We start from the raw sequence: 25936 nt of genomic DNA on the forward strand, positions 1-25936 counted from the left end.
TTTCATGTTCAAAGCAGGTGGAATTTTGTATTACGATGGGCTACATGACTTGCAAAGGACCCTTACATTGTTCTAGCACAGGGGCATCTTCTGTCTGTGTCCGCTAGTAATTTAGGACATACCTTGTGGTTGTGCAATAAACTTCTGAGATAGAAAAACTGTTAAGTAGCTGCACTGGACCAACAATCTGGTAGACTGTACAGTTTCCATCTAGTTAACACTTTTTTATTTGTAGCAATGACAAAGGCAGAATAAATAAGATTTACGAAAAATACATCTATCTCATAAAAGCGGATACATTTCACTTCGAGGTAGCAGATCCTGCTATAAAGCAAGCAGAATAATCATTAGATCATGGGAATAAATACGGTTCTCATAAAGTGGAGTAACTGGAAATAATTTGTTCAAGTGTTGTAAAACTCTGCAGGAAATCTTCTTCTTCAATGCCATATTTTGTGTATTGGTGAACATATGCTCTGAAATAGAAAAAAAAAATCACTCATGAGTTACTTTACTGGCCAACTCCACCCAAGTAATATTTCCAAGCTGGAAGCAGTTGGTCTGGAAAACCATTGCATTTGTGTGTTGTAATTCTAGACACCGATTTTTATTTATGTGTATTTGACTGTTCATTGCCTTAGAAGGTCTGGTTACTCCACGGACTGGATCTAGCCATCTAATCTAGTCCATTTTTTTTCTAATGCAATATATTAGAGCACCATTCACAGAAAACAAGACCTTAAACAGCGGCATTGACAAGGTGGTGCCACTAATCTAGGTTCCCCGCACTTAGTCTCATACTTACCAGCTGCTCCGGCCATCTTCTGCAGGTTGTGACCTGCCAGATCACTCCAGCGTTTGCTGGACAAGCTGGAAATGACAACTTAGTGTAAGTCTATGAGAGTCAGAACAAGGCCAGAACAAAGCTCTCATAGACTTAAGGTACTGTCACACTTAGCGATGTACCAGCGATCCCGACCAGCGATATGACGCGGTCAGGATCGCTGGTACATCGCTAAGTGGTCGATAGTGAGCTGCCACACAGGAAGATCTCACAGCGATGCAGCAGCGACGCAGCGGACGATACTTACCTTCCACACACAGCGATCCTGACGTCCTCTCGCCCGCGTCCACACGTCGCTCGTCTCACACAGCAGGAAGCTGGCGATGAGAAATGGAGCCGCCCGATCTCGCGCGATCAGCGATGGACAGCGGGGGAGCCGGTCAGAGGTAAGTATCACACATAGCGATACCGCTAGCGATATCGCTATAGCGTCACAAAATCAGTGATGTTTTAGCGATATTGCTAGCGATATCGCTATGTGTAAAACCCCCTTAAAAGTCAAGGACCTCTTTGGCAATGTCCATCTATTGACCATGTATTTCTACATACTTGGCTTTAACAACCTGAAAACCATGGCCTTCTCTAATATCTGCACCCTTGAAAAAAAAAAATGGATGTCAACATTTTTGTGACAGTGCAGAAATTAATGGCATTTTCATAGACAGGGTGACACTGCATAACTCCTATAAGAGTGCAAGGCACGTGCACGACTGATCTGTATTGTGCACGTCTCCTATTCTAGTGAGCAGGACACATCTGCCGAACATGCACAAGTGTCGGCAAGCGTGTGGGGTTGTAATTGATCGGCTCTGCTCAATTCCAATGAGACTCTGGATGATACCAGATATTCCCTTTAATTTAAAAATATAATAATTTAGATTTACTGTGTTTTCATGGAAAATAATAACAATTTCAATCATTTTTCCTACCGACCCTGAACTTTTTACTGGGGACACGTCTGAGGTTCCTTTTAGACACACACATATACATACGCAAAAGTTGATTATTTGTGTTTCCAAATCGCTAAGTGGTCGCTAGTGAGCTGCCACACAGGCAAATCTCACCAGCGACATCGCTGGGGATGGGGGTCGCTACTTACCTGTCACACTAGGTGATCCTGCGTCTTCCCGCCCGGCTCGTCGCTCGTCTCTCCACAGGAAGCGCCGCAGGAAGCTGACGACGAGAAACAGTCCTGGACGTTCTCGCGCGATCAGCGATAACCAGCGGGGGAGCGGGTCGTTGGTAAGTATCAGACACAGCGATGTCGCTAGCAATATTGCTATAACGTCACAAGTTATAGCGATATTGCTAGCGATATCGCTTAGTGTGACAGTACCTTTACACTCAGAGCTTGTGACCGATACCCTCTGACTTCCAGTCGGGCAGAAGTTGGGGTCAAAAAATGGCAGATCGTGACCGGAGTGGTGCTGGGAATAGCTGAAGACAGTGGCTGGTGAGTGTAATACTAGGGTCAGGGATCTTGTGTTGGTGGTACCACTGCAACTCAAATAAAAAAAATACATTGACATGGTGCTTTATATCCCATCTCTAAGATCCTAGTCCAGTATATAGTAGGTGTAATAATACCTCCAATTAGAAATGTAGTATAGTTCCTCTGATTTGCCATGCTACTCACCTCATATGCAGACACTGCAGTAGCTTAGGTATCCATGGTTACAACAACTTATAAAGTGATATTATTGTGGAATTATTTTTACACTCACTGGCCTATTGTTAATAGATGCACGTTCATGCAAAAAAAACGAGTGGCCATTATCAATACGTAAGCGATTTACACTAAATATCAGTGGAAAGATGCGCAAACTTTTATAAAGCTGTTTCATGGCAGCCACATTTTGGCTGTGTGGTATCCGCGTGCCAAACTCTTCGCGAGACCCCCAACCTCAAGCACTGTGCCCAAACACAATGAGGGAGGCCTGTGCGGCTATGATTTTACAACTGCACAGTCCTCTTTATTTTCACCATGGCATCAATTTCTAGGATCTGTTGGTATAGGATGAGAATGTCAGACGTGATTAACCTCAATGGGCTTTAGACCAGAACTGAAGCCTGGAATGGAGGGTAACCCACTGATCATGAGGTATTTCATCCATTGACCACGAGGTAATGATATAAACTGTATGTATTATTTAGACACTGTATTTCCCTATCTTTGAGTATTAGTACTGAACCCTGTAAGATTAGATGTAATCCAACATTATATGGTACTGCTGTTTGGTTACAATACACTGATATTAATTCAGAAACTGTGAGAAACTGCCATTTTATAAAAAAGGGGAAGAAGCCAGCGCTGCTTGTGGTCAGAACGCAATACTAAAGTGCATATGCACATATTAATTTCTAACTGTACTTCAAAATGAGAAGGCAGTGCTGGCTTCTCCCCTTTCTTATTTGAAACTGCCATTCTGTTACATTACTATATACTACCAAAATAATATACCGTACTGTGCCACTTTCTAACACAGTTATGTTAATCGTATGACCGTGATATTTGGGTAATCATTTCAAAGTTTATATTGAGTGGGCTACTATGTGGAGCTTGATTAACCCCATGATGTACTGTGGTAGTAAGTAGACATTATACGATATATCATATATGGGCGAGTCACAACTGTACAGAACAATTTCAGAGTAAAGCTGGCTGAAGCCCACCAATAAAATGTATATATAGGAGCCTCCAGATGTCAAATGTTAGAGATAAGGATAGGTTATATTAATTTTTACTGCCAACTCCTTTTGTTCTAGAGGGGGATAATGGCCAGAGGGGTTTGACAGCTGCTTTCGCTCCTTAGAACACATACACACTCAGCCAGCAATCTGGCCGTCCAACTTAAAAAAAAGAGGGGGGATAAAGCAACAAGGTTCTTACTTTGAGGCAAACATGTTCCATGCTTTTCCAACAATGTTGTCTAAAGGTTTCAGGAGGCCTTGACTGTTGCTCATTAAAGTAGCAGACTTCTCATATTTGTTAAAAGCTCTTGGCGTTTTCCAAATACTAAAGGAATCATCTGGAGTCAACCAAGACGTATACAATGCTGGATCTCTGAAGCCCTCTGCAACGAAATTACACAGAAAAAGCAATTGTCAACGATCAACGTGATGCCTTACAGTGCTGATGGCGCAACAGAAATACCGCTACACAGTAGCGTTGCTACCGGGGAGAGGGGGGCAACTGTAACTGTATCGGTATGCACAGCGTCCCTATACAGTTACACACTGTGGCAGAGCAGGGAGAATCGATCTCCCTGCTCTGCCACCTAGCCGGTATGGGGCCTGGTGTAGCAGTGACCCCCTATCCCCCCCCCCCATCATCGCAAGTTCAACTGTATTGGCTAGATGCCACACAGCTGACCACATTGATGAGTGGGAGCGTTACGCTCCCTCTCCCATCATCCCCCTCTCAGCGTCTGACATCACTGATGCAGACACTGACAGGGGTCATGATGGCATCACTACTCCGCGCCCGCTGAATGGAGATGTGCGGGCGCTCAGAGCAGCAGAAGGGTACGCCTATGGAGTGCATTATACAATATAGTCTGCCTATGGAGAGGTGCAATCTAATATAGAGTCTGCCTATTGGGGTTCAATATACAATCTGTCTATGGGGGTCTGCATTGTGCTATACAGTCTGCCTATGCGGGGTTCAATATACAATACAGAATCTGTCTATGGGGGGGGTGCATTATACCATATAGTTTGCCCATGGGGAATGCATTATACTATAGAGGCCTATGAGGAGTTCATTATACTATATGGAGGCTTATGTGGAGTGCATTATACTATAGAGCAGGGGTCCCCAACCTGTAGCTCGGGACCAACATGTGGCTCGCGATCCCATCAATTGTGGCTCGAGGCTGTCTGCCAGCTTGGCGCATTAGCTCCAGGTCTAGCAAACAGCTATGAAGAGCACATCTCAAAATGGTGAATTTTGTGAGTAGCCCTGCACGGAAGAGCAGAACTGGATGCACATATACAGGGCTTGGGGGTTTAGAGAAAATTTAGGTATGGTACCCTGGAGACAGGATGATACTACCAGTCAAAGGAGGTGCTTGGAGCTGGATGTGACATTGTGCTGGGAGTGCTTGATGGGAGGGTGCTGAATAGGGGTACTATGGGAACCTCTGAATTTTGATATACTGCTTCAGGGTGATTTCTGTTGAAAGGCTTTGGTAATATTCCTTATTCCCATAATGAGGGCTTTGGTTGCATTACTGTGAATAGGGCAGGAGCTGGATGTGGTTCGCAACCCACTCTTGGAGCTGTATGTGGCTCGCGGCCTTCTCACTGAACTGAATGTGGCTCTCAAGATCAGAAAGGTTGAGGACCACTGCTATAAAGAATGCCTATGGGGGGTGCATTATACTATAGAGTCTGCCTATGGGGTGAATTATACAACATTATACAATATAGAGTCTGCCGATGGGCGGTGCATGATACAATATAGAATCTGTCTATGGGGGCTGCATATACTATATAGAGTGCCCATGGAGAATGCATTATACTATAGAGGCCTAAGAGGAGTGCATTATACTATATAGTCTGCCAACAGGGGGTTCATTATACTATATGGAGTCTGCCTATGGAGAATGCATTATACTATAGAGGCCTATGAGGTGGTCATTATACTACATGGAGGCCTATGGGGAGTGCATTATACTATATTGAGAACTATCTGGTGCATTTTACTATATAGAGGCTAGCTAGGGGGCCATCATACAGTGTGGAGATTACAGTGAGGGTGCCATCATACATTGTTGGAGCCATTAAACAGTTTAGGGGCTACTAAGTGGTCAGTATACTGTATGGGTGGTACTATACAGCGAGGGGTCATTACACTGTGTATAGGGGAGCTGTACAGGGGGAGACTCAGGACATTATTAAATTTAAAGTGGGCACTTATTGTTAGAGGGGAACTCAGGTTACTGTGACTGTCAAAGGGGAACACAGAGGGCATTATTACTTTCTAGGTTTCTAGGGGGCAAAATGTGGGCACTGTTTTCTAGGGCACTTGCACACGACACTACTATATTTTAGAGGTTTGTTTTACCATCTAGAGGCACACTGTTCCACAGAGCAGGTGCAGAAATACGGACACATACGTAAGCAGCGGCTCAGCATTGGGATATCAGTAAGATGAGGAGTTTGTGCAGGTTGGGGAAGGTACTGAAAATGAGACGTGAAATGTGTCTGTTGTAATCTCTGCAGATAAGTCGTGGCTGGAGAAGGTGTCATGTCGGTCTAAGCCAGATGGAAAGAAGTGAAAAGTGATGACTCCATCAGAAAGAACGTCAGCCGTAAGTCACCATCTATAACTGTGCTGTAATCACTTATATGTTCCATAGGACTGGTATCTATCACTGACCATATAGCGGTAATATCAATGTTGGTCTTTGTATAAAGATTATTTTCAGTAACAGTGCAGTCATCTGCTGAGGTTCTCCTACATCCACTATTAGGTTGCATCACCCAGTTGTAATCAGGATTAACTGGTTAGGGGCCCATTCAGAAGTTTCTCCCCTCCTGAACCAAAACCCTAGCTACACCTCTGCCTCTACAGCACCACAATTGGTACATTCACAATACGCTGTAGTCAGATGAAGCTCGGCAAGAAGATGTCCTGTTGCAAAGTTTTATGTTAAAACTGTTAAAACCCGAGATATAATAAGCAAATATCCTGCACTAAATAAAGAGCATAGTGCATGAAAATAATGTAGTGAGCTTCGGTAACATAATTTTGATAAAAAAAAAAAAAATGTAAAAGCCGTCCCACCACATCACGGTGACCGTATTCGGGACGGTCCTAAGCTCTAATATTAAAACCTTACCACATATCAAGTGACGTACGTATGGATAAGGGCCGAGAAGGACTGAACCTGGCTAATTGACACCCAGCCATGAATGTAATGTCCAGCTCAAAAAAAAGGGAACCCACATCCTTATTTATGTACCATATGGTGTTTGCTTATAATGTTTTTATCTTAGGGTTTGTCATTTTATTGGCCAGTGTGAACATATGCCTACAAGCTGCATGCACACCACCTTATATTCCAGTTCACCTCTTAAGTTTTATTCGTTTTTTTGCGCTCTGTGCAAATAAGGGTGTGGCCTCCCTTTTCTTTGAGCTGGACATTACATTCATGTAGTTCCCTATGGCGAGTTTGTCCATTAGTCGGCGTCTCAGTCCTTTTCAGTCCTTATCCACATGTGCGCTTGACAAATGGTAAGGTTTTAATACTAGAGGAAAGGACTGTCCAGAATATGGTCACGGTGATGTGATGGGATGGCTTTTACATTTTTTTTTTAATCAAAATTATGTTAACTAACCACCCTGTATTATTGTCCTGCATCATTGCTAGTTATGTATTTATTTATTTACTGCAGGGAATTTGCTGATTGTTTTTATCTTAGGTTTTGTCTGTTTAGTGGCCAGTGTGAACAGGCGCTTACACGCTGCATACACACCAACTTATATTCCAGTTCATCTCTTTAGGTTTTTGTTAAAGTTTTATGTTAAGCAAATATTCCATTATGATAATAGTTGTATTAACCCTTTAAGGACAACGCTATTTTGATCCTCAAGGACAAAGCATTTTTGGGGGATTTTTTTTATATTACTGTACGTTCTAAAGGGGGTTTTACACTAAGCGATATCGCTAGCAATATCGCTAAAACGTCACAGGTTTTGGTATCGCTATGTGTGATACTTACCTCCGACCGGCTCCCCCGCTGTCCATCGCTGATCGCGCGAGAATGTCCGGCTCCATTTCTCGTCGGGCGCTTCCTGCTGAGACTTCCTGCTGTGACGACGCCAGGATCGCTGTGTGTGAAAGGTGAGTATCGTGCGCTGCGTCGCTGCTGCATCGCTGTGAGATCTTTCTGTATGAAAGCTCACTAGCGATCATTTAGCGATGCACCAGCGATCCTGACCGGGTGGGATCGCTGGTCGGATCGCTGGTGCATCGCTAAATGTAAAAGGGCCTTAAGCCATAGTGGTTTGATTGCTTAATTGATAGTCATAACAGAGCCTGTTTTTTTGGGAGGGACAAGTTGTATTTTATAATAGAATGACTTTTTTTTTTCTTTTTTGTGGGTGTGGGTTCTGAGAGATGGTAATTTTTTCCTCTCCAGTATTTTACTTTACCTACAATTGACATGCTAAATTTAGTCTTTGGATCAGCACAATTATGGCTATACCAAATTTGTACAGGTTTTCCTCGAAAAACAAACTATACAGAACTATATTTTGTCATTTTTTCCATCAACAGGGCTGTATGTTAGCTTACTTGTGCCACAAGGTAACATGCTCATTGGAAACATTTTGAGACACGTTTTTAATAATAATAAAATTTATTTTTATATAGCGCTAACATATTCCGCAGCGCTTTACAGTTTTGCACACATCATCACTATCTCCGATGGGGCTCACAATCTAAATTGCAGTTGTTGTCCTTGGTGGGATTTGAACCCAGGACTCCAGCACTGCAAGGCAACAGTGCTAACCACTGAGCCACCGTGCTTTTTTTTTTTATTTTAGTTTATGAGAGGTAGATAAAAGAAAACCATCCATCCTTTTCTTAATACAATGTTCACTCTATGGGTTAGATAGTAAACCACAAGGAAAGAGAATCTCCAGCGCTGGATTACTATTAAAATACAAAAATTTATCGAAAAAATTATTTTAAAAAGATGAAGATTGTATTTCAAAATACATATATGAAAAATTAATAAACAGACATGACCGTAGTATTCCAGGTGGTATAACCAACGCGTTTCAACCTCACAGGGTCTTATTCATGTATTTTAATATTAATCCAGCGCTGGAGATTCTCTTTCCTTGTGGTTTGCTTCGACATCGCCGTGATTCAGGCGGCTCCGTGCGCTTGGAAGCTATGGATACAAATTGAAGATCGGGTGAGCTGACCTTTTTCCCTTCCCTTTTCTCCTGTTATTTCAATGGGTTAGATAGTGTAACATTGTTATAGCTGAAGTCGTTATGAATGTGGAAATGCCAATTAGAATTTTTCATTTTATGTACTAAAGAAACTGATGATGATAAAAGGGCTTTTTTATTTTTAGATTTAACATTAATTTTTTAAATACAGTTTTTATTTTAGTCCCACTTGAGGGCTTGAACTTACATAATATTGAACTCTGATATTATATTGCAATATTTGTGTATTGTAGTGTACTCTCCTGGCTGGCAGACATTCTATTATTACATGACTTGCCATGACAATATGTTAGCACCTCAGTGATGAGACTGTGAAAGGCTATGTGACGAGCCTACAGAGGGGGCTCCCTTTCTCTGTCCAACCAACTAGCTCAAAGGTGCACAATCCGTGACATCACTTTGTGCAGCTACCAACCATATGAGCAGAAAAAACCTTGTACTTACAGGTTAACTATATACAGTCATATGTTAAAGTTTGGGCACCCCTATTAATGTTAACCTTTTTTCTTTATAACAATTTTGGTTTTTGCAACAGCTATTTCAGTTTCATATATCTAATAACTGATGGACTCAGTTATATTTCTGGATTCAAATGAGGTTTATTGTACGAACAGAAAATGTGCAATCTGCATTTAAACAAAATTTGACTGTTGCAAAAGTATGGGCACCCTTATCATTTTCTTGATTTGAACCCTCCTAACTACTTTTTACTGACTTCCTGAAGCACTAAATTGGTTTTGTAACCTCATTGAGCTTTGAACTTCATAGCCAGGTGTATCAAATCATGAGAAAAGGTATTTAAGGTGGCCACTTGCAAGTAGTTCTCCTATTTGATTCTCCTATGAAGAGTGGCATCATGGGCTCCTCAAAACAACTCTCAAATGATCTGAAAACAAAGATTATTCCACATAGCTTTTCAGGGGAAGGATACAAAAAGTTGTCTCAGAGATTTAACCTGTCAGTTTCCACTGTGAGGAACATAGTAAGGAAATGGAAGAACACAGGTACAGTTCTTGTTAAGCCCAGAAGTGGCAGGCCAAGAAAAATATCAGAAAGGCAGAGAAGAAGAATGGCGAGAACAGTCAAGGACAATCCACAGACCACCTCCAAAGACCTGCAGCATCATCTTGCTGCAGATGGTGTCACTGTGCATCGGTCAACAATACAGCGCACTTTGCACAAGGAGAAGCTGTATGGGAGAGTGATGCGAAAGAAGCCGTTTCTGCAAGCACGCCACAAACAGTCGCCTGAGGTATGCAAAAGCACATTTGGACAAGCCAGTTACATTTTGGAAGAAGGTCCTGTGGACTGATGAAACAAAGATTGAGTTGTTTGGTCTTACAAAAAGGCGTTTTGCATGGAGGCTAAAAAACACAGCATTCCAAGAAAAACACTTGCTACCCACAGTAAAATTTGGTGGAGGTTCCATCATGCTTTGCGGCTGTGTGGCCAATGCCGGCACCGGGAATCTTGTTAAAGTTGAGGGTCGCATGGATTCAACTCAGTATCAGCAGATTCTTGACAATAATGTGCAAGAATCAGTGACGAAGTTGAAGTTACGCAGGGGATGGATATTTCAGCAAGACAAAGATCCAAAACACCACTCCAAATCTACTCAGGCATTCAGGAGAGGATCAATTACAATGTTCTGGAATGGCCATCCCAGTCCCCAGACCTGAATATCATTGAACATCTGTGGGATGATTTGAAGCGGGCTGTCCATGCTCGGCGACCATCAAACTTAACTGAACTGGAATGGTTTTGTAAACAGGAATGGACACAAATACCTTCATCCAGGATCCAGGAACTCATTAATAGCTACAGGAAGTGACTAGAGGCTGTTATTTTTGCAAAAGGAGGATCTACAAAATATTAATGTCACTTATGTTGAGGTGCCCATACTTTTGCACCGGTCAAATTTTGTTAAAATGCAGATTGCACATTTTCTGTTAGTACAATATACCTCATTAGAATCCAGAAATATAACCGAGTCCATCAGTTATTAGATATATGAAACTGAAATAGCTGTTGCAAAAACCAAAATTGTTATAAAGAAAAAAGGTTAACATTAATAGGGGTGCCCAAACTTTAACATATGACTGTACGTGGGCAGCCACACAAGGGAATAGTAGTTGCAGCAGGTAAGGAGCAGGGACTCATACATTATGAGCCAAATTTGACATTGTTTAGAAATTAGTGGTGGACCAACATCAATAACCAACATCATCTCACATGCATCTATGATATACCAGAAGATCATCGCAACTAGAAACAAACATCTATTTTGTGACTTTGCCAGAAATATATACATTTGGAGAAATGCCCCATGTATACTATTCACATAAATAAAAAAATATATTCAGCAATAAACATAATACTGTATAATGATAGAAAAAGGATACGTTATAAATGTCATACAAGACTCACCAGGTGAAGCACCTTCTATGTCTTTTCCACGGAATACAGCAAGGTTTGCTACAGATTTGTTGAACTCCAGTCCACCTGTCAAAGAGTTTCTTCCTGTGGCTTCCTCAGATGGGAGTTGAACTTGCCAGTTGATGCCTAAAGATTAAAATGAGAATTCTTAAGTTATTCTTAAGAGTAAAACATTAATTATGTAACTTATCTATGGTTTATAGATCTGAATTAATAAATACTTTAAAGTTTTGGGTGTTGTGCTTGATTACCACTGTGCAGTTGAGCTAAGCTTGACTCTATACTCGTCTCTGTCAGCACTTGGTATCTGTAGCAGAGAAGATATCTGATCAACTGACTAAAGGCCCTTTTACATTTAGCGATGCACCAGCGATACGACCAGCGATACGACCCGGTCAGGATCGCTGGTGCATCGCTAAATGATCGCTAGTGAGCTTCCACACAGGAAGATCTCACAGCGATGCAGCAGCGACGCAGCGGACGATACTTACCTTTCACACACAGCGATCCTGACGTCCTCCCGCCCGCGTCCAGACTTCGCTCGTCTCACACAGCAGGAAGCCCAGCAGGAAGCTGACGAACGAGAAATGGAGACGCGCGATCAGCGATGGACAGCGGAGGAGCCTGTCGGAGGTAAGTATCACACATAGCGATACCGCTAGCAATATCGCTATAACGTCACAAAATCAGTGATGTTTTAGCGATATTGCTAGCGATATCGCTATGTGTAAAACCCCCTTAAAAGTCAAGGACCTCTTTGGCAATGTCCATCTATTGACCATGTATTTCTACATACTTGGCTTTAACAACCTGAAAACCATGGCCTTCTCTAATATCTGCACCCTTGAAAAAAAAAATGGATGTCAACATTTTTGTGACAGTGCAGAAATTAATGGCATTTTCATAGACAGGGTGACACTGCATAACCCCTTTAAGAGTGCAAGGCACGTGCACGACTGATTGGTATTGTGCACGTCTCCTATTCTAGTGAGCAGGACACATCTGCCGAACATGCACAAGTGTCGGCAAGCGTGTGGGGTTGTAATTGATCGGCTCTGCTCAATTCCAATGAGACTCTGGATGATACCAGATATTCCCTTTAATTTAAAAATATAATAATTTAGATTTACTGTGTTTTCATGGAAAATAATAACAATTTCAATCATTTTTCCTACCGACCCTGAACTGGGGACACGTCTGAGGTTCCTTTTAGACACACACATATACATACGCAAAAGTTGATTATTTGTGTTTCCAAAGAGCTTAAATTGTAACACGAAAGTTTATAATGACCCAAGACAGACGAAAGAGCATTAAGTGCCAACTGCACGTCTAGCTGAGGACCCAGATTCTGAGAAGTGTCTGTTTTATTATGGGAGTTAATGTCGAATATTTTGGTGGAGTTTGGATTGTGGGTGCTGCAACCACACTATATGCCGGTAAAGATGCTTCTTTACTGTATGTGGAAGGAGTATTTTTTCCACTGAACCAGCCAAAGTCACCAGAGAAATATCCAACATAAATAAATCTACGACGCTTACAAGAACACACATTCAGGCTGCATAGTTATCTGTATTTATTTTAAGCTCCACTACATGACTGCTCGCACCTTCTTCCATTTTTGCATCAGCAATGAGCATTTGTCTCAGATGTTTGATGAGACCATGCCAAGTAAATGTGCTATACGCCAGGGAGTGTTCAGACATCTGAGGAATGTTACGAAGACCTAACATCTTGAATTCCGGGTGTGGAACCAGGCTCTCCATTAGTTCCCCTGAGAAGTAAGGGAAAAAGCGTGTATTAGCAAATCTGACGAAAGCAAGTATAGTATGCATTATTGTTTCAATGTAAAATAAAGTTTCCAGTATATTGGAATTTCAGATTGCAGATTAGTGTTACTTTACGATCTCGAATCGGTGGCACATAATATACCGTTTCACATACCCAGAGGATTCCTACTGTAGTGTGAGACACCATCTGCTGTGTATGCAGGCTGAAATACACTGCCAAGCTGGTGTGCAATGACTTTATTCACATCCCGAAAAGATATTTGCTTGATATTCATCCGCTGAGAGCAGACCTTGTGGATAATGTCATTCTCATGAACCAAAAGAGCATCAGCGGATTGATAGAGGTGGGAGAGCGTTAAAATGGAGTTGTAATTCTGAACAATTACCTAGGAATGAAAAGGAGACTGCTAAACATTTCTAATAAGCAAACATCAATAAAGAGATTTTCTATAATAAAAATAGCAGCATGAATTACACTTCAATAAGGAATGGTATGTGATGAGGCTAAAAGAACCCAAATCCATATACAAGGTGAAGATTTCTAGTTTTACCTAATTGAGGAGTGCAACTTTCCACTAACCCTTGACTCTGCCCTGTCTTTCACACCACACATTTAAGCCCTTACCAACTCATGCTACCTCCAAATCAAAAATATTTCCAGAATTTGTTCCTCCCTCAATCTACTAAAATATTAGTGCATGCCCTCATTATTTCGGTGTTTTCTGCATGGATTTTTCTTGCAATCTTGCAATTCTGATCCATGGAAATAGTCAATGAAACAGAAACAAGTCTGAACCTCAGGAAGAAGAAGAAAAAATATTTACAACAGGCAACCAGAACAACACACGCACACAAGAGAGATCCCTGCTGACACAAATGGGGAGATGGCTTGCGATGATCCAAGGACTCCATTGACTTGTTCCAGGGAGACCGAATGCAACGTTGTAGTGGACAAGTGTGATATTGGGTGAAGTAAACTGCCTTGAAGACTGAGCCCATCCTGCCCAGCACACGCATGGAAAAACAGATGGAGTAGGTCTACATTTGCAAATCAGCTAGCTCAAAGAAAAGAGAGCAACATCCTACCCACCTCGGTGTCAAAAGTCACACCTAGAAATTTCAGATGATGGGATGGCATTACAAAACACCGCATTCCAAATTATTATTCATATTGTATTTTTTTTTCTGATTTTCCTAAACGGTTGATGAAGACGAGTCGGTATAATGTACAAATCATCAACAGTTAAGAGTATTAATCATATTTTATTGGACAAACCTCCCAATGATAGCCGTATATTTTTTTAACCTAAAAAACAAACAAACCTCAGAATGCACTGTATCAAATCATTATGTACAACAGTTTCCAAACATTTTATAGGTTGTAAAGAACAGAGAAATGCACGGCAAGAACAGTTCGTAACAGGCTCCTAGAGGCAGGGCTCAAGTCATGTAAAGCTAGAAAAAAGCCTTTCATCAATGAGAAGCAAAGGAGAGCCAGGCTGAAGTTTGCCAAAGACCATAAGGATTGGACCATAGAGGACTGGAGTAAGAATCTTCTCTGATGAGTCTAATTTTCAGCTTTGCCCAACACCTGGTCGTCTAATGGTTAGACGGAGATCTGGAGATGCGTACAAGCCACAGTGTCTTGTGTGGATGATTTCACAAACTCCCCTCTCCCGCTCTCTGACCACAACCTTCTTTCATTCTCTATCAAGAACTGCCAGGCCGCTCAGGTCACCCCCACTGTCTATATTTATAGAAACATACAGGCCATTAACACCCAGAAACTTATGAAAAACTTGAAGTCTTCATTGGCCCCTATCTCCTCCCTCTTATGTCTGGATTCTGCACTGAAGCATTACAATGAAACACTTCAAAGTGCCCTGGATAAATTTGCACCCCTATAAATAGAACACCACAACACAGACGGCGACAACCCTGGCATACCCTGCAAACACGTTTCCTGCAGCGGTGCTCCAGGTGCGCCGAACGTCTGTGGAGAAAATCCAGTCTACACGAATATTTCATCCATTTTAAGTTTATGCTTAGAACATACAACATTGCCCTTCACCTCTCCAAACAAACCTATTTCAACACCCTCATCACCTGACTATCCAATAACCCTAAATGTCTCTTTGACACTTTTCATTCCCTGCTCAACCCAAGAGTGCCGGCCCCAACCACAGAGCTTCGAGCTGACGATCTGGCCAATTACTTAAAAAAAAAAAAAATATTGACTATATCCGACAGGAAATTATCTCCCAATCACCTCATACCATGCACTGTCCTCCCTCCCCCACTGCATCTAGCTCACTCTCTGATTTTGAACCAGTCACAGTAGAAGTAAGCAGGCTCTTTGCATCTTCTCGCCCAACCACTTGCACCAGTGACCCATTTCCGTCACATCTCCTCCAGTCCCTTTTCCCTGCTGTCACCACTCACCTAACTAAAGTATTTAACCTCTCTCTCTCTTCTGGTATCTTTCCCTCCTCATTTAAGCATGCCATCATACATCCACTACATAAAAAACCACCCCTTGACCAAAACTGTGCCGCTAACTATAGACCTGTCTCTAATCTTTGGGACAAAGCATTTTTTTTTAAGTAAAATCATAAGTTGGTTACCAGTCAGTGATTCAAACCAGTTTTAACTGCTTTGAACAGGTGCGAGTATACAACCTTGAGTAACAAAATGTGGTTTGACTGGTTTTAGTCAGAAAATAACAGCTAGCTGCCCCCTCAGCTTCAGTTGAGAGCTTGTTTCTGTGAGGAGTGGTTTAGTGTACTTTTTCTCTCAGTCTGATTCGTGCCTGTAAAAATGGATGTTACTCCACAGAAGAGGTCTAGAATTATTACTCTTAATGAACACACAAGTCTGACTGTAAGAGAAATCACTTCCACCGTTGGTATTGGAAAATCTACTGTTTCAAGAATAATTCGCAGACACAATGAAATTGGATCGTTTTCTCCAAAACGAAACGGGAAATGTGGAAGAAAAAGGAAAACGACACCAAGAACTGATAAAACACTTATCAGAAATAAGCCGGATTACTTACCGGTAATGCTCTTTTAATGAGTCCACGACAGCACCCACTTGGAGAGAGGGATCCGCCCATAGGAACAGGAAACCTACAGAGATAAAAGAGGGCGGTCCACCTCTCCCCCTCAGTTGGATTTCAGAGTACCAGGAGGACCGCCAATTATTAGGCCATTATATTATTCAATATTCTAATTTTATTAACTTTACAACTAAGAAGGTGTATATACATTATGTTAACATCTAGGGAGGGTTAGTGAACGGGTGCTGTCGTGGACTCATTAAAAGAGCATTACCGGTAAGTAATCCGACTTTTTACTCTTCGCCACGACAGCACCCACTTGGAGAGACTTTCAGAGACTTTCACCTGGGAGGGCCACCGTGCTGAGGACTGCTCTATCAAAGGCTAGGTCGGATGAGCATGATAATTCAAGCCTATAGTGATTATAAAAGGTAGAGGGTGTAGACCAGGTTGCCGCCTTACATATAGACTCGATTGCGACGTCTCCCCTTTCTGCCCAGGAGGAAGCCATGGCCCTGGCGGAATGTGCTCTGATACCCTCCGGAGGATCTTCATTGCTCTCGGAGTATGCCAGCCCAATTGCGTCTCTGAGACAAAGTACCCCTTGTGACTTCATGTCCCTTCTTTTGGCCCTGGAAGGAAATAAACAGAGCCCTACTCTTCCTCCAGCTACTAGACCTTTCGATGTATTGTAATACAGCTCTTCTAACGTCTAGTGTATGGAACTTTTGTTCCTCTGGAGTAGAAGGGTTACTAAAAAATGAAGGGAGGTGGATCTCTTGTGATCTATGAAACTTCCCTGCTACCTTTGGTAAGTATGAGGGGTCTGGTTTTAATATTAACTGATCCTGAAATGTCAACAGAAAGGGGGGTTCTATTGAAAGGGCTTGTATGTCGCTAACTCTTCTGGCTGAGGTTAGTGCAACTAGTAGTACTGTTTTGAAGGATAGGTGTTTAAGGGATGTTGAATCTAAAGGTTCAAAGGGAGGACGTGTTAGAGCCTCCAGAACTAAATTTAAGTCCCACGGAGGAACTCTAGGTATGTGCACCGGCTCACTCCGTTCACAGGCCGAGATGAATCTGCTTACCCACCTATTGCCTGCTACGTTATAACTATAGAGGGCCCCTAGCGCCGACACCTGTACTTTTAGTGTGTTAACAGCTAAACCTAATTCCTTCCCTTTCTGTAGGAATTCTAGGATTTCTGTAATCGGAATTTCTCCGAAATCCGGCTCTGCGTGGAACTCTAGGAATTTTCTCCATACTCTGGTGAAAAATTTTTGTCGTTGTCACTTTCCGACTTTGTAGGAGTGTATTGACTAATCCTTCCGAGAAACCTCTTGATCTCAACATTTCCCTTTCAAGTTCCAAGCCGTCAAGTGGAGATTGTCCACTTGAGGATGGAAGAATGGCCCCTGTGAGAGGAGCCTGGGGGTTCAGGGAAGCACCCACGGGTCTGTCACTGACATTGCTTGCAGGCAAGAAAACCAAGGCCTCCTGGGCCAGAATGGTGCTACTAAGATTATTCGTGCTTCCTTTGCTCTGATTTTTCTGATCACCTGCGGTAGAAGTATGATTGGGGCAAACGCATATGCCAGTTTGAATTGCCACAGGGCCTGGAGGGCATCCAGGATTTCCGGATTGTCTGTCATACTTAGAGAGGCGAATCTTCGCAACTGTCTGTTCTCTCTGGTGGCGAAGAGATCTATTTGGGGACGACCCCATAGTGTCACGATGCGTGTGAATATCTCCCAGCTTAGACACCACTCTCCTTGTCGCAGTGTATGGCGACTTAGAAAATCTGCCTCCCAATTGTCTCTTCCCCTTATGTGGAGGGCTGAGAGAGACAAAAATTGTTTTTCTGCTAGGGATAAAATCCTTCTTGCGGAAGACATTAAGGTGACTGACCGAGTTCCGCCTTGTCTGTTCAGATATGCGACTACTGTGGTGTTGTCCGAAAGGATTCTCACGTTTTCCCGTTGTAACTGCGGAAGAAAATGACAAAAAGCATGATAGACTGCTTTTAGTTCCTTTAAATTTGACGAATCCTGATCTTCGCCTATATTCCATAGGCCTTGGGCAAAACTATTTCCCATATGGGCTCCCCATCCTGTGGGGCTAGCGTCCGTGATAATTATGCGGGAGGGTGTTATAACCCAAGGTACTCCTCCCGCCAAGTTATCATCCCTTAGCCACCATGTAAGGGAGGTTAGGACCTCCTGGGATAGCGTAATTTTCTTTGTCAGATTACCCCGATCCCGGGATTCCTCTAAGAGAATTTGGTGTTGTAGTTCCCTCGTGTGGAACTGGGCCCAGCGAACTGCGGGGATGCAGGCAGTGAGGGATCCCAGGAGGGACATTGCTTCCCTTAAAGATATGTGTGGCCGATCTATTGCTATCCTCACTTTCTTTTTAATTGCTGAAATTTTTACCTGAGACAGTAGACATTTTTGGTGTATGGAGTCTAGCTCGAGACCTAGGAAGGACTGAACAGACTGCGGCTCGATTCTGGACTTCTTGAAGTTTATTATCCACCCTAGGGCCTGTAGGGACAAGATTGTATCAGTAACCCGTTCATTACACTGCAGAGTTGAATTCCCTACTATTAAAAAATCATCCAGATAGGGTATTATTAGTGTGTCCTTCTGGCGTAAAAAGGCCATCACTTCCAGCATCACCTTTGTAAATACTCGTGGTGCGATGGAAATGCCGAATGGCATGGCTGTGAACTGGAAATGCTGTATGGTGCCATCGAGGAGGACCGCCACTCTGAGGTATCTCTGATATCTGCAATGGATGGGAATGTGATAATAAGAATCCTTCAGATCCAAGCCTGCCATCATACAATTAGGGAAGAGGAGCTTAATCGTGGATCTTATGGATTCCATCTTAAATTTATGATTTATTATAAAGGAATTTAATTTCTTCAAGTTGATTATCGTTCGGAATGACCCGTCTGGTTTAGGTATCAGAAAGAGAGGGGAGTAAAATCCTCTCCCTTCCTGCCTTTTAGGTACATGGACCAAAACTTTTTTGTCCAGAAGGCTCCAAATCTCGGCCTCCAGGGCCTGCTGTTGAATTGGCGAGCTGAAGGATGTTATGATTAACGAATTATGGGGTATTTGACGAAATTCTATCTTTAACCCTTCTTTAATAATGCCCAGGACCCAAGGGCTAAGCGTAATTTTCTCCCATTCTCAAAAATTTTTTTTTAGCCTTCCCCCTACTGGAGGGACTGGCTCCTCAGTTCCTGTCTCTGCGGAAGGAGGATCCCCTAAACATGGCACCTTTGCCCTTTCCTTCCTTTGTGGGCAAGCGGTTTTGATTTTCTGCTGGTCTTCCTCGGCCAAACGGTCTTCTCCTAAACGCCCTCCTATAATATGGGAGAGGAGGGTTAGGGAATCCTTTTTTCCTTTCTTTTGCCTTCATAAGGATTTCATCTAAGGCTTTCCCAAATAAGAACTCACCCTCGCAAGGAATGGAACAAAGCTTTGCTTTGGACTGGGTATCCCCTCTCCAGCTTTTTAGCCATAGGCTACGTCTAGCGTTATTAGCCAACCCTGCTGTTCTGGCTGCCAAACGTAAGGAATCAGCCGAAGCACCAGCTATATATGCCGCTGCACCGCGGATTAGAGGTATGGCGGCCCGTAGCTTGTCTCTGGAGATCTTCTGGTCTATTTGCTGGTCTAGTTGGTCGATCCAGACCAGCATAGAACGAGCTGTGCAAGTACTAGCTATTGCCGGTTTGAACGTGCCGGTAGCTGTCTCCCATGTCCTCTTTAATGAGGCGTCCGCTTTACGGTCCAGGGGATCTTTTAGCACGCCCGAGTCCTCCACTGGTAAGATTGTTTGCTTTGAGGCGGAGGCCACTGCCGCGTCTACCCTCGGGACTTTAACCCATGTCGACAAGTCTTCGTCGTTAAAGGGGTACCTTCTCTTTGAGGTTGAGGGGAGATACCCTCTCTGGTCCTGTCTCTCCCACTCCTTCTTAACCAGAGCTTTTATTGCTGGAATAACCGGAAAAACTTTCCTCTTTCTGTCTGTTAGACCTGCAAACATAATTTCCTGAGCCGTTTGCGGCTCTTTTGTATCTGTGCAACCCATTGTATTCCTCACGGATTTAACTAAATTATCCATATGATCTAATGGGAAACAGCAACGGCCCTCCGCCTCTGAGGAGGATGCCGATGTAGATGCATTAGAATTATCCGAGGATATTTCGCCCTCATCGGTGTCTACGGCGTCTGCTGGCCTAGTTGTTTCGATATAAGTAGGCCTGCTAGACTGATTTAGGGCCTGTAGTTCTTCTCCAATTATAGCCCTTATGTCTACTGCTGATGTTGACACATGCTTTGCCGTTTCGTTTATGCATCCTTTGCACAGTCTTTTTGTGTACGAGTCCGGTAGCGGACGTGTACACAGGGCACATTCTTTATTTTTTGATTTTTCCTTCCTCTTAGTCTGAGATAGAGACATCATGACGGAGGAGAGGGGGAGAGAGAGAGAGAGAGACATTTTATCAGCTTGATAGGCAGAGCGTCGTCCACTCACCCAGAGAAGCTGTAGGTACCGGCTCAGGAGGCTGAGAAGGAGGCTTGTTGGCATGGCTTCTGTGGCTACGATCCGAGGACCCTCGCCTTGCGTGGTCCTTGGCTGCTGCTGCGTCGCCTGCCTGGGGATGCGTGTCCTGCCTTGGTGAAGACATGATTGCACGCCATATTTCCATCCCCCAGGCCTTTTATAAGCCCCTTCATCCTGGTACCTCCCCCTCCAGGTGCGCCCATCTGCGGCTCCTCGCTACAGCGCCGAGACTAGCCATCCGCGCTGTAGATTGAATTACTCCTTTTTTTTTTTCCCTCTCTGGAGGGGGCGGGGAGCGCCTCTGCTTGCAGCGCCGCCCAGCCGCGCGTGCGCTCTGAGCTGAGGAACCTCCGGTAACCCGGAAGTTCCTCCTTACCACTTCCTGCCGCTCTGACTGTGCGTCCTCCTGGACGCTGAAGCCGTTTAGGAATGCCGGAGGCCCGTTTTCTCCGGTTCCTGCGCCCCCACGTGGACCGGAATGGATCCTCCCGCCCGGTGTCATGTTGTCCACAGAAGAACCGCGGTCGGCGCCACCCGGTACCGGGGTTTCTGCCCATCATCCATACCAGCCGAGGAGGGAGCCGATTTCCAGCACTCCCCCGTCGCTGCTTCTGGACCGGAACCCCTGCCGTTCTCACAGACACTGCACAGGCGGTTCCTTGGCCCAGGTAAGACTCTAGCGTATCCTGCGGTTCCCCATCGGAACAGGAAACCAACTGAGGGGGAGAGGTGGACCGCCCTCTTTTATCTCTGTAGGTTTCCTGTTCCTATGGGCGGATCCCTCTCTCCAAGTGGGTGCTGTCGTGGCGAAGAGTAAAAGTAAAATTAATGCAAGAAAAACAAATAAAGACCTCCAAAGAGAGTTGTTTGCTGCAGGTATTGATATTAACAATTCGACTGTACAGCGCTGGCTTCTGGAAGTTGGTCGGAGGGCAACAAAGCCGGTAAAGAAACAACTTCTGACATCTGCAATGAAGGCAAAACGACTCGCATGGGCAAAAAATATATAAATCTTGGACAACTAGCCAGTGGAAAAAGGTAATTTTCTGTGATGAAATCCATCTTTTTGTTCAAGGGTACAGAGCAAGTGTTGTTAGAAGAAGCAAAAATGAACCATTGCGAGCTGATCATATTCAACAAACTGTAAAACACCCTCAAAAACAGGTGTTTTGGGGCTTTTTTACAGCTGATGGTACAGGGAGCTTATTTCCTGTCGATGGTATGATGAATTCATCCAAATACATAGTCGTTTTAAAACATTTTATTGTGCCATTCATGCGTAAATTTGAAGGGACATTCCAACAAGATTTGGCTCCATGCCACAATTCCAAGTGTGTGAAGAAATTCCTGGAAGGAAGAAAATAAAGTAAAAGTGCTGGACTGGCCTGGCAATTCACCAGACTTAAATCCTATAGAAAATTTGTGGAGCATTTTGAAGAGATATCTTGGCAAAATGGACTGTACAACCAAAAGAACACATGATAAACAGTGCCATACAAGTGTGGTTGCATGAAGAAGAATTGAAGAATGTATGCAAAAACTTGGTAGAATCAATGCCAAAACGCACTGAAAATCTCATATCTGCTAAAGGAGGACATATTTCTTAATAAAATTAGTATGTAACAGTGTATTATAATATTTTATTATTAAATATTCAAAAGTATGTGTTTTTTTGCTTTGTCTCAATTAATTTGCACAAAACCAGGGCTGTGGAGTCGGTAAGCCACAGTTGCGACTCCGACTCCTGGATTTTATCAGGCTCCGACTCCTTCATAAATGGCCAATTCATAACAACAAATTTACTGTTGTAAAATATTAAACATCGTGCTTATTCAGTTTCTCACCATCATATAAGTAATCAGACCACTTAGAGCAAAAACTACATTTATTAGAATACAATTAGAATATAGCAAATAACTTTTATAAACTTTTCTAAACTGTAAGTAAATATGCAATAAACACTTTTATGCAGTTAATAAGAAGAAATCTATAAATTTGTCCTCAGAAAAAGTATTGCCTCTGTCAGATCCTCCTTCATGGATGCCCTCAAATCTGATCTAATTATTTTGAGAGCAGAGAACAACCTCTCTACACTAACTTGTGTTGGTGGCAAAGCAGTAACCACTCGGGCAACATCTCTGACAATGTCAGGATACAGAGGAATCGCTTGTTGCACTGTTATTTTTGATGAACGGTCAAATTTCTCAATTTCTTTTAGTGCACATGAAAAATTCTGCTGAAATGTACTGGCTGTGTTCCTTGATGGGGATGACTCTTCTTCTATGCGGGAACGCTTTGCACGGTCCTTGTGATCCAAATATTTTTCGAAATTAAATTCTTCATCAGTTGATGATGAGGGTGAAGATGTGGCATGACGACCAAATTCTTCTTGTTCCTCCTGACTGTTCTGCAACCCTTTCATCCTTACTGCTATTTCAAACAGAGCTTCTTTTCCTTTACTTAGCTGTTGATCATCTAGAAGAATCCGATGCATTGGGTCTACATAAACAGCTGCCAAAAGAATGTTATTTTGTAATAGTAGCTCCTCTCTCCGTTTCATTGATGTAGCAATGCCACTTGCAATTAACCCTCCTCTTTGGGACAGGCGAAACATCAGGTTCTTCCACTCCTTTAAGAAAATACCTGGAGTTAAGTCCTCTGCTTGTAATTTTTTAGTCACTGTAAATGGGTGCTCTAGCAATTTTTCCAGCTCAGTCACCTGATTCCACTGACTTTCATTTAGCGTCAGTTGAGGGTTAGCCATGTCTACAAGAAAGGTTTTCAGTTCAACCAAGCGCTGAATCATTAAGTAAGTACTGCCCCATCGTGTGGCTTGATCAATAATTGCCCCTTTTCCAGCACCTCTCTTCAAAATTGAGTCAACTTTAGGGGTTCTGGCAACAGTAGCCAATTTTCTCACCTTGCCAATCAGTGCAGCAGCATGTCCTTCTTGCAGACTGTCTCTTATAGCCAGCTGTAGCGTATGCACAACACAGCGCATGTGATGAATGAAAGAACATATTGACACAGTTTCAACAAGATCATCTAAACTATCATGTTGCTGTTCATCTGAAGCAACTTCAGTTTTCTCCTCAGTTACAATACTGTGTTCCTCTATTTCAAACATTTCTGTGTCTGTGGACCCAGAATGTTCTTCTAGCTGCTGGTCACCATCATTACTCTCATTCATTAGCTTAATAGTACTTATCATATTTGAAGCATTGTCAGTTACGACAGAAAGAACTTGCTCTTTTTTTAAGTTCATAGTCTTGCAGAACCTTTTCCACCAAGACCTGGAGAAACTCACTGGTGTGATGAGCTTTGGTGTCTTTTACTGCCAATGTCTTGGTAACTATTTCATTCTTGTCACAAACAAATCGGACATTGATGGCAAAATAGTTCACTCTGTGACGTGTGCAGGCATCCATTTTAAGAAACAGAAAGCGTCCCTTGAGAGTTTTTTTTAAGTTCTTCCTTTTGTTTAAAAGCTTCTTCGATTACTAATTTTCTAATACTCTCTCTCTCCAGAAAAACACCAAGCTTGCGGGCCATTTCCCCATTCAAACACATACAGTCAAAGCCAAAAGTATTGACACCCCTGCAATTCTGTCAGATAATACTCAGTTTCTTCCTGAAAATGATTGCAAACACAAATTCTTTGGTATTATTATCTTCATTTAAGTTGTCTTAAATGAAAAAACACAAAAAGAATTGTCCTAAAGCCAAATTGGATATAATTCCACACCAAACATAACAAAGAGGGTGGACAAAAGTATTGGCACTGTTCGAAAAATCATGTGATGCTTCTCTAATTTGTGTAATTAACAGCACCTATAACTTACCTGTGGCACCTAACAGGTGTTGGCAATAACTAAATCACACTTGCAGCCAGTTAACATGGATTAAAGTTGACTCAACCTCTGTCCTGTGTCCTTGTGTGTAACACATTGAGCATGGAGAAAAGAAAGAAGACCAAAGAACTGTCTGAGGACTTGAGAAACCAAATTGTGAAGAAGCATGAGCAATCTCAAGGCTACAAGTCCATCTCCAAAGACCTGAATGTTCCTGTGTCTACCGTAAGCAGTGTCATCAAGAAGTTTAAAGCCCATGGCACTGTGGCTAACCTCCCTAGATGTGGCCGGAAAAGAAAAATTGACAAGAGATTTCAACGCAAGATTGTGTGGATGTTGGATAAAGAACCTCCACTAACATCCAAACAAGTTCAAGCTGCCCTGCAGTCCGAGGGTACAACGGTGTCAACCCGTACTATCCGTCGGCAACTGAATGAAAAGGGACAGTATGGCAGGAGACCCAGGAAGACTAAACTTCTTACCCGAGACATAAAAAAGCCAGGCTGGAGTTTGCCAAAACTTACCTGAAAAAGCCTAAAACATTTTGGAAGAATGTTCTCTGGTCAGATGAGGCAAAAGTAGAGCTTTTAGGGCAAAAGCATCAACATAGAGTTTACAGGAGAAAAAAAGAGGCATTCAAAGAAAAGTACACGGTCCCTACAGTCAAACATGGCGGCGGTTCCCTGATGTTTTGGGGTTGCTTTGCTGCCTCTGGCACTGGACTGCTTGACCGTGTGCATGGCTAATGAAGTCAGAAGACTACCAACAAATTTTGCAGCATAATTTAGAGCCCAGTGTGAGAAAGCTGGGTCTACCTCAGAGGTCATGGGTCTTCCAGCAGGACAATAACCCAAAACACACTTCAAAAAGCACTAAAAAATCGTTTGAGAGAAAGCACTGGAGACTTCTAAGGTGGCCAGCAATGAGTCCAGACCTGAATCCCATATAACACCTATGGAGAGATCTAAAAATGGCAGTTTGCAGAAGGCACCCTTCAAATATCAGGGACCTGGAGTAGTTTGCCAAAGAAGAATGGTCTAAAATTCCAGCAGAGCATTGTAAGAAACTCATTGATGGTTACCGGAAGCGGTTGGTCGCAGTTATTTTGGCTAAAGGTTGTGCAATCAAGTATTAGGCTGAGGGTGCCAATACTTTTGTCCGGCCCATTTTTGGAGTTTTGTGTGAAATGACCAATGTTTTGCTTTTTGCTTCATTCTCTTTTGTGTTTTTTCATCTAAGACAAATTAAATGAAGATAATACCAAAGAATTTGTGTTTGCAATCATTTTCAGGAAGAAACTGAATATTATCTGACAGAATTGCAGGGGTGTCAATACTTTTGGCCATGACTGTAAAAGCTGGTCGTGAAAATAATGAAATAGGCACACTATCCTTTACAACAAGC

The 25936-nt window shown here is 42.8% G+C and overlaps 1 protein-coding gene across 3 annotated transcripts in view; it reads right to left on the reverse strand.

The window, feature by feature from the left end:
• Positions 1 to 209: 209 nt before the first annotated feature.
• TUBD1 (tubulin delta 1) overlaps positions 210 to 25936 on the reverse strand; it is a 72165-nt gene continuing 46438 nt past the window's right edge. For 2 of the 3 annotated variants that reach the window (XM_073573042.1, XM_073573038.1), the window contains 5 exons: positions 13197 to 13428; positions 12862 to 13026; positions 11244 to 11378; positions 3735 to 3918; positions 210 to 476 (listed from right to left, as the gene is read on the reverse strand). In XM_073573042.1, coding sequence (XP_073429143.1) covers positions 374 to 476; positions 3735 to 3918; positions 11244 to 11378; positions 12862 to 13026; positions 13197 to 13428 — 819 coding nt within the window. In that variant the 3' untranslated portion in view covers positions 210 to 373. Of the gene's footprint in view, positions 477 to 3734; positions 3919 to 8607; positions 8753 to 11243; positions 11379 to 12861; positions 13027 to 13196; positions 13429 to 25936 lie in introns of those variants that run through there. The other variant, XM_073573044.1, reaches the window with a different exon arrangement.

Source organism: Dendrobates tinctorius, unplaced genomic scaffold (assembly GCF_039654945.1).
Source record: "Dendrobates tinctorius isolate UK_male_01 unplaced genomic scaffold, ASM3965494v1 ptg000007l, whole genome shotgun sequence".
NCBI lineage: Eukaryota > Metazoa > Chordata > Amphibia > Anura > Dendrobatidae > Dendrobates > Dendrobates tinctorius.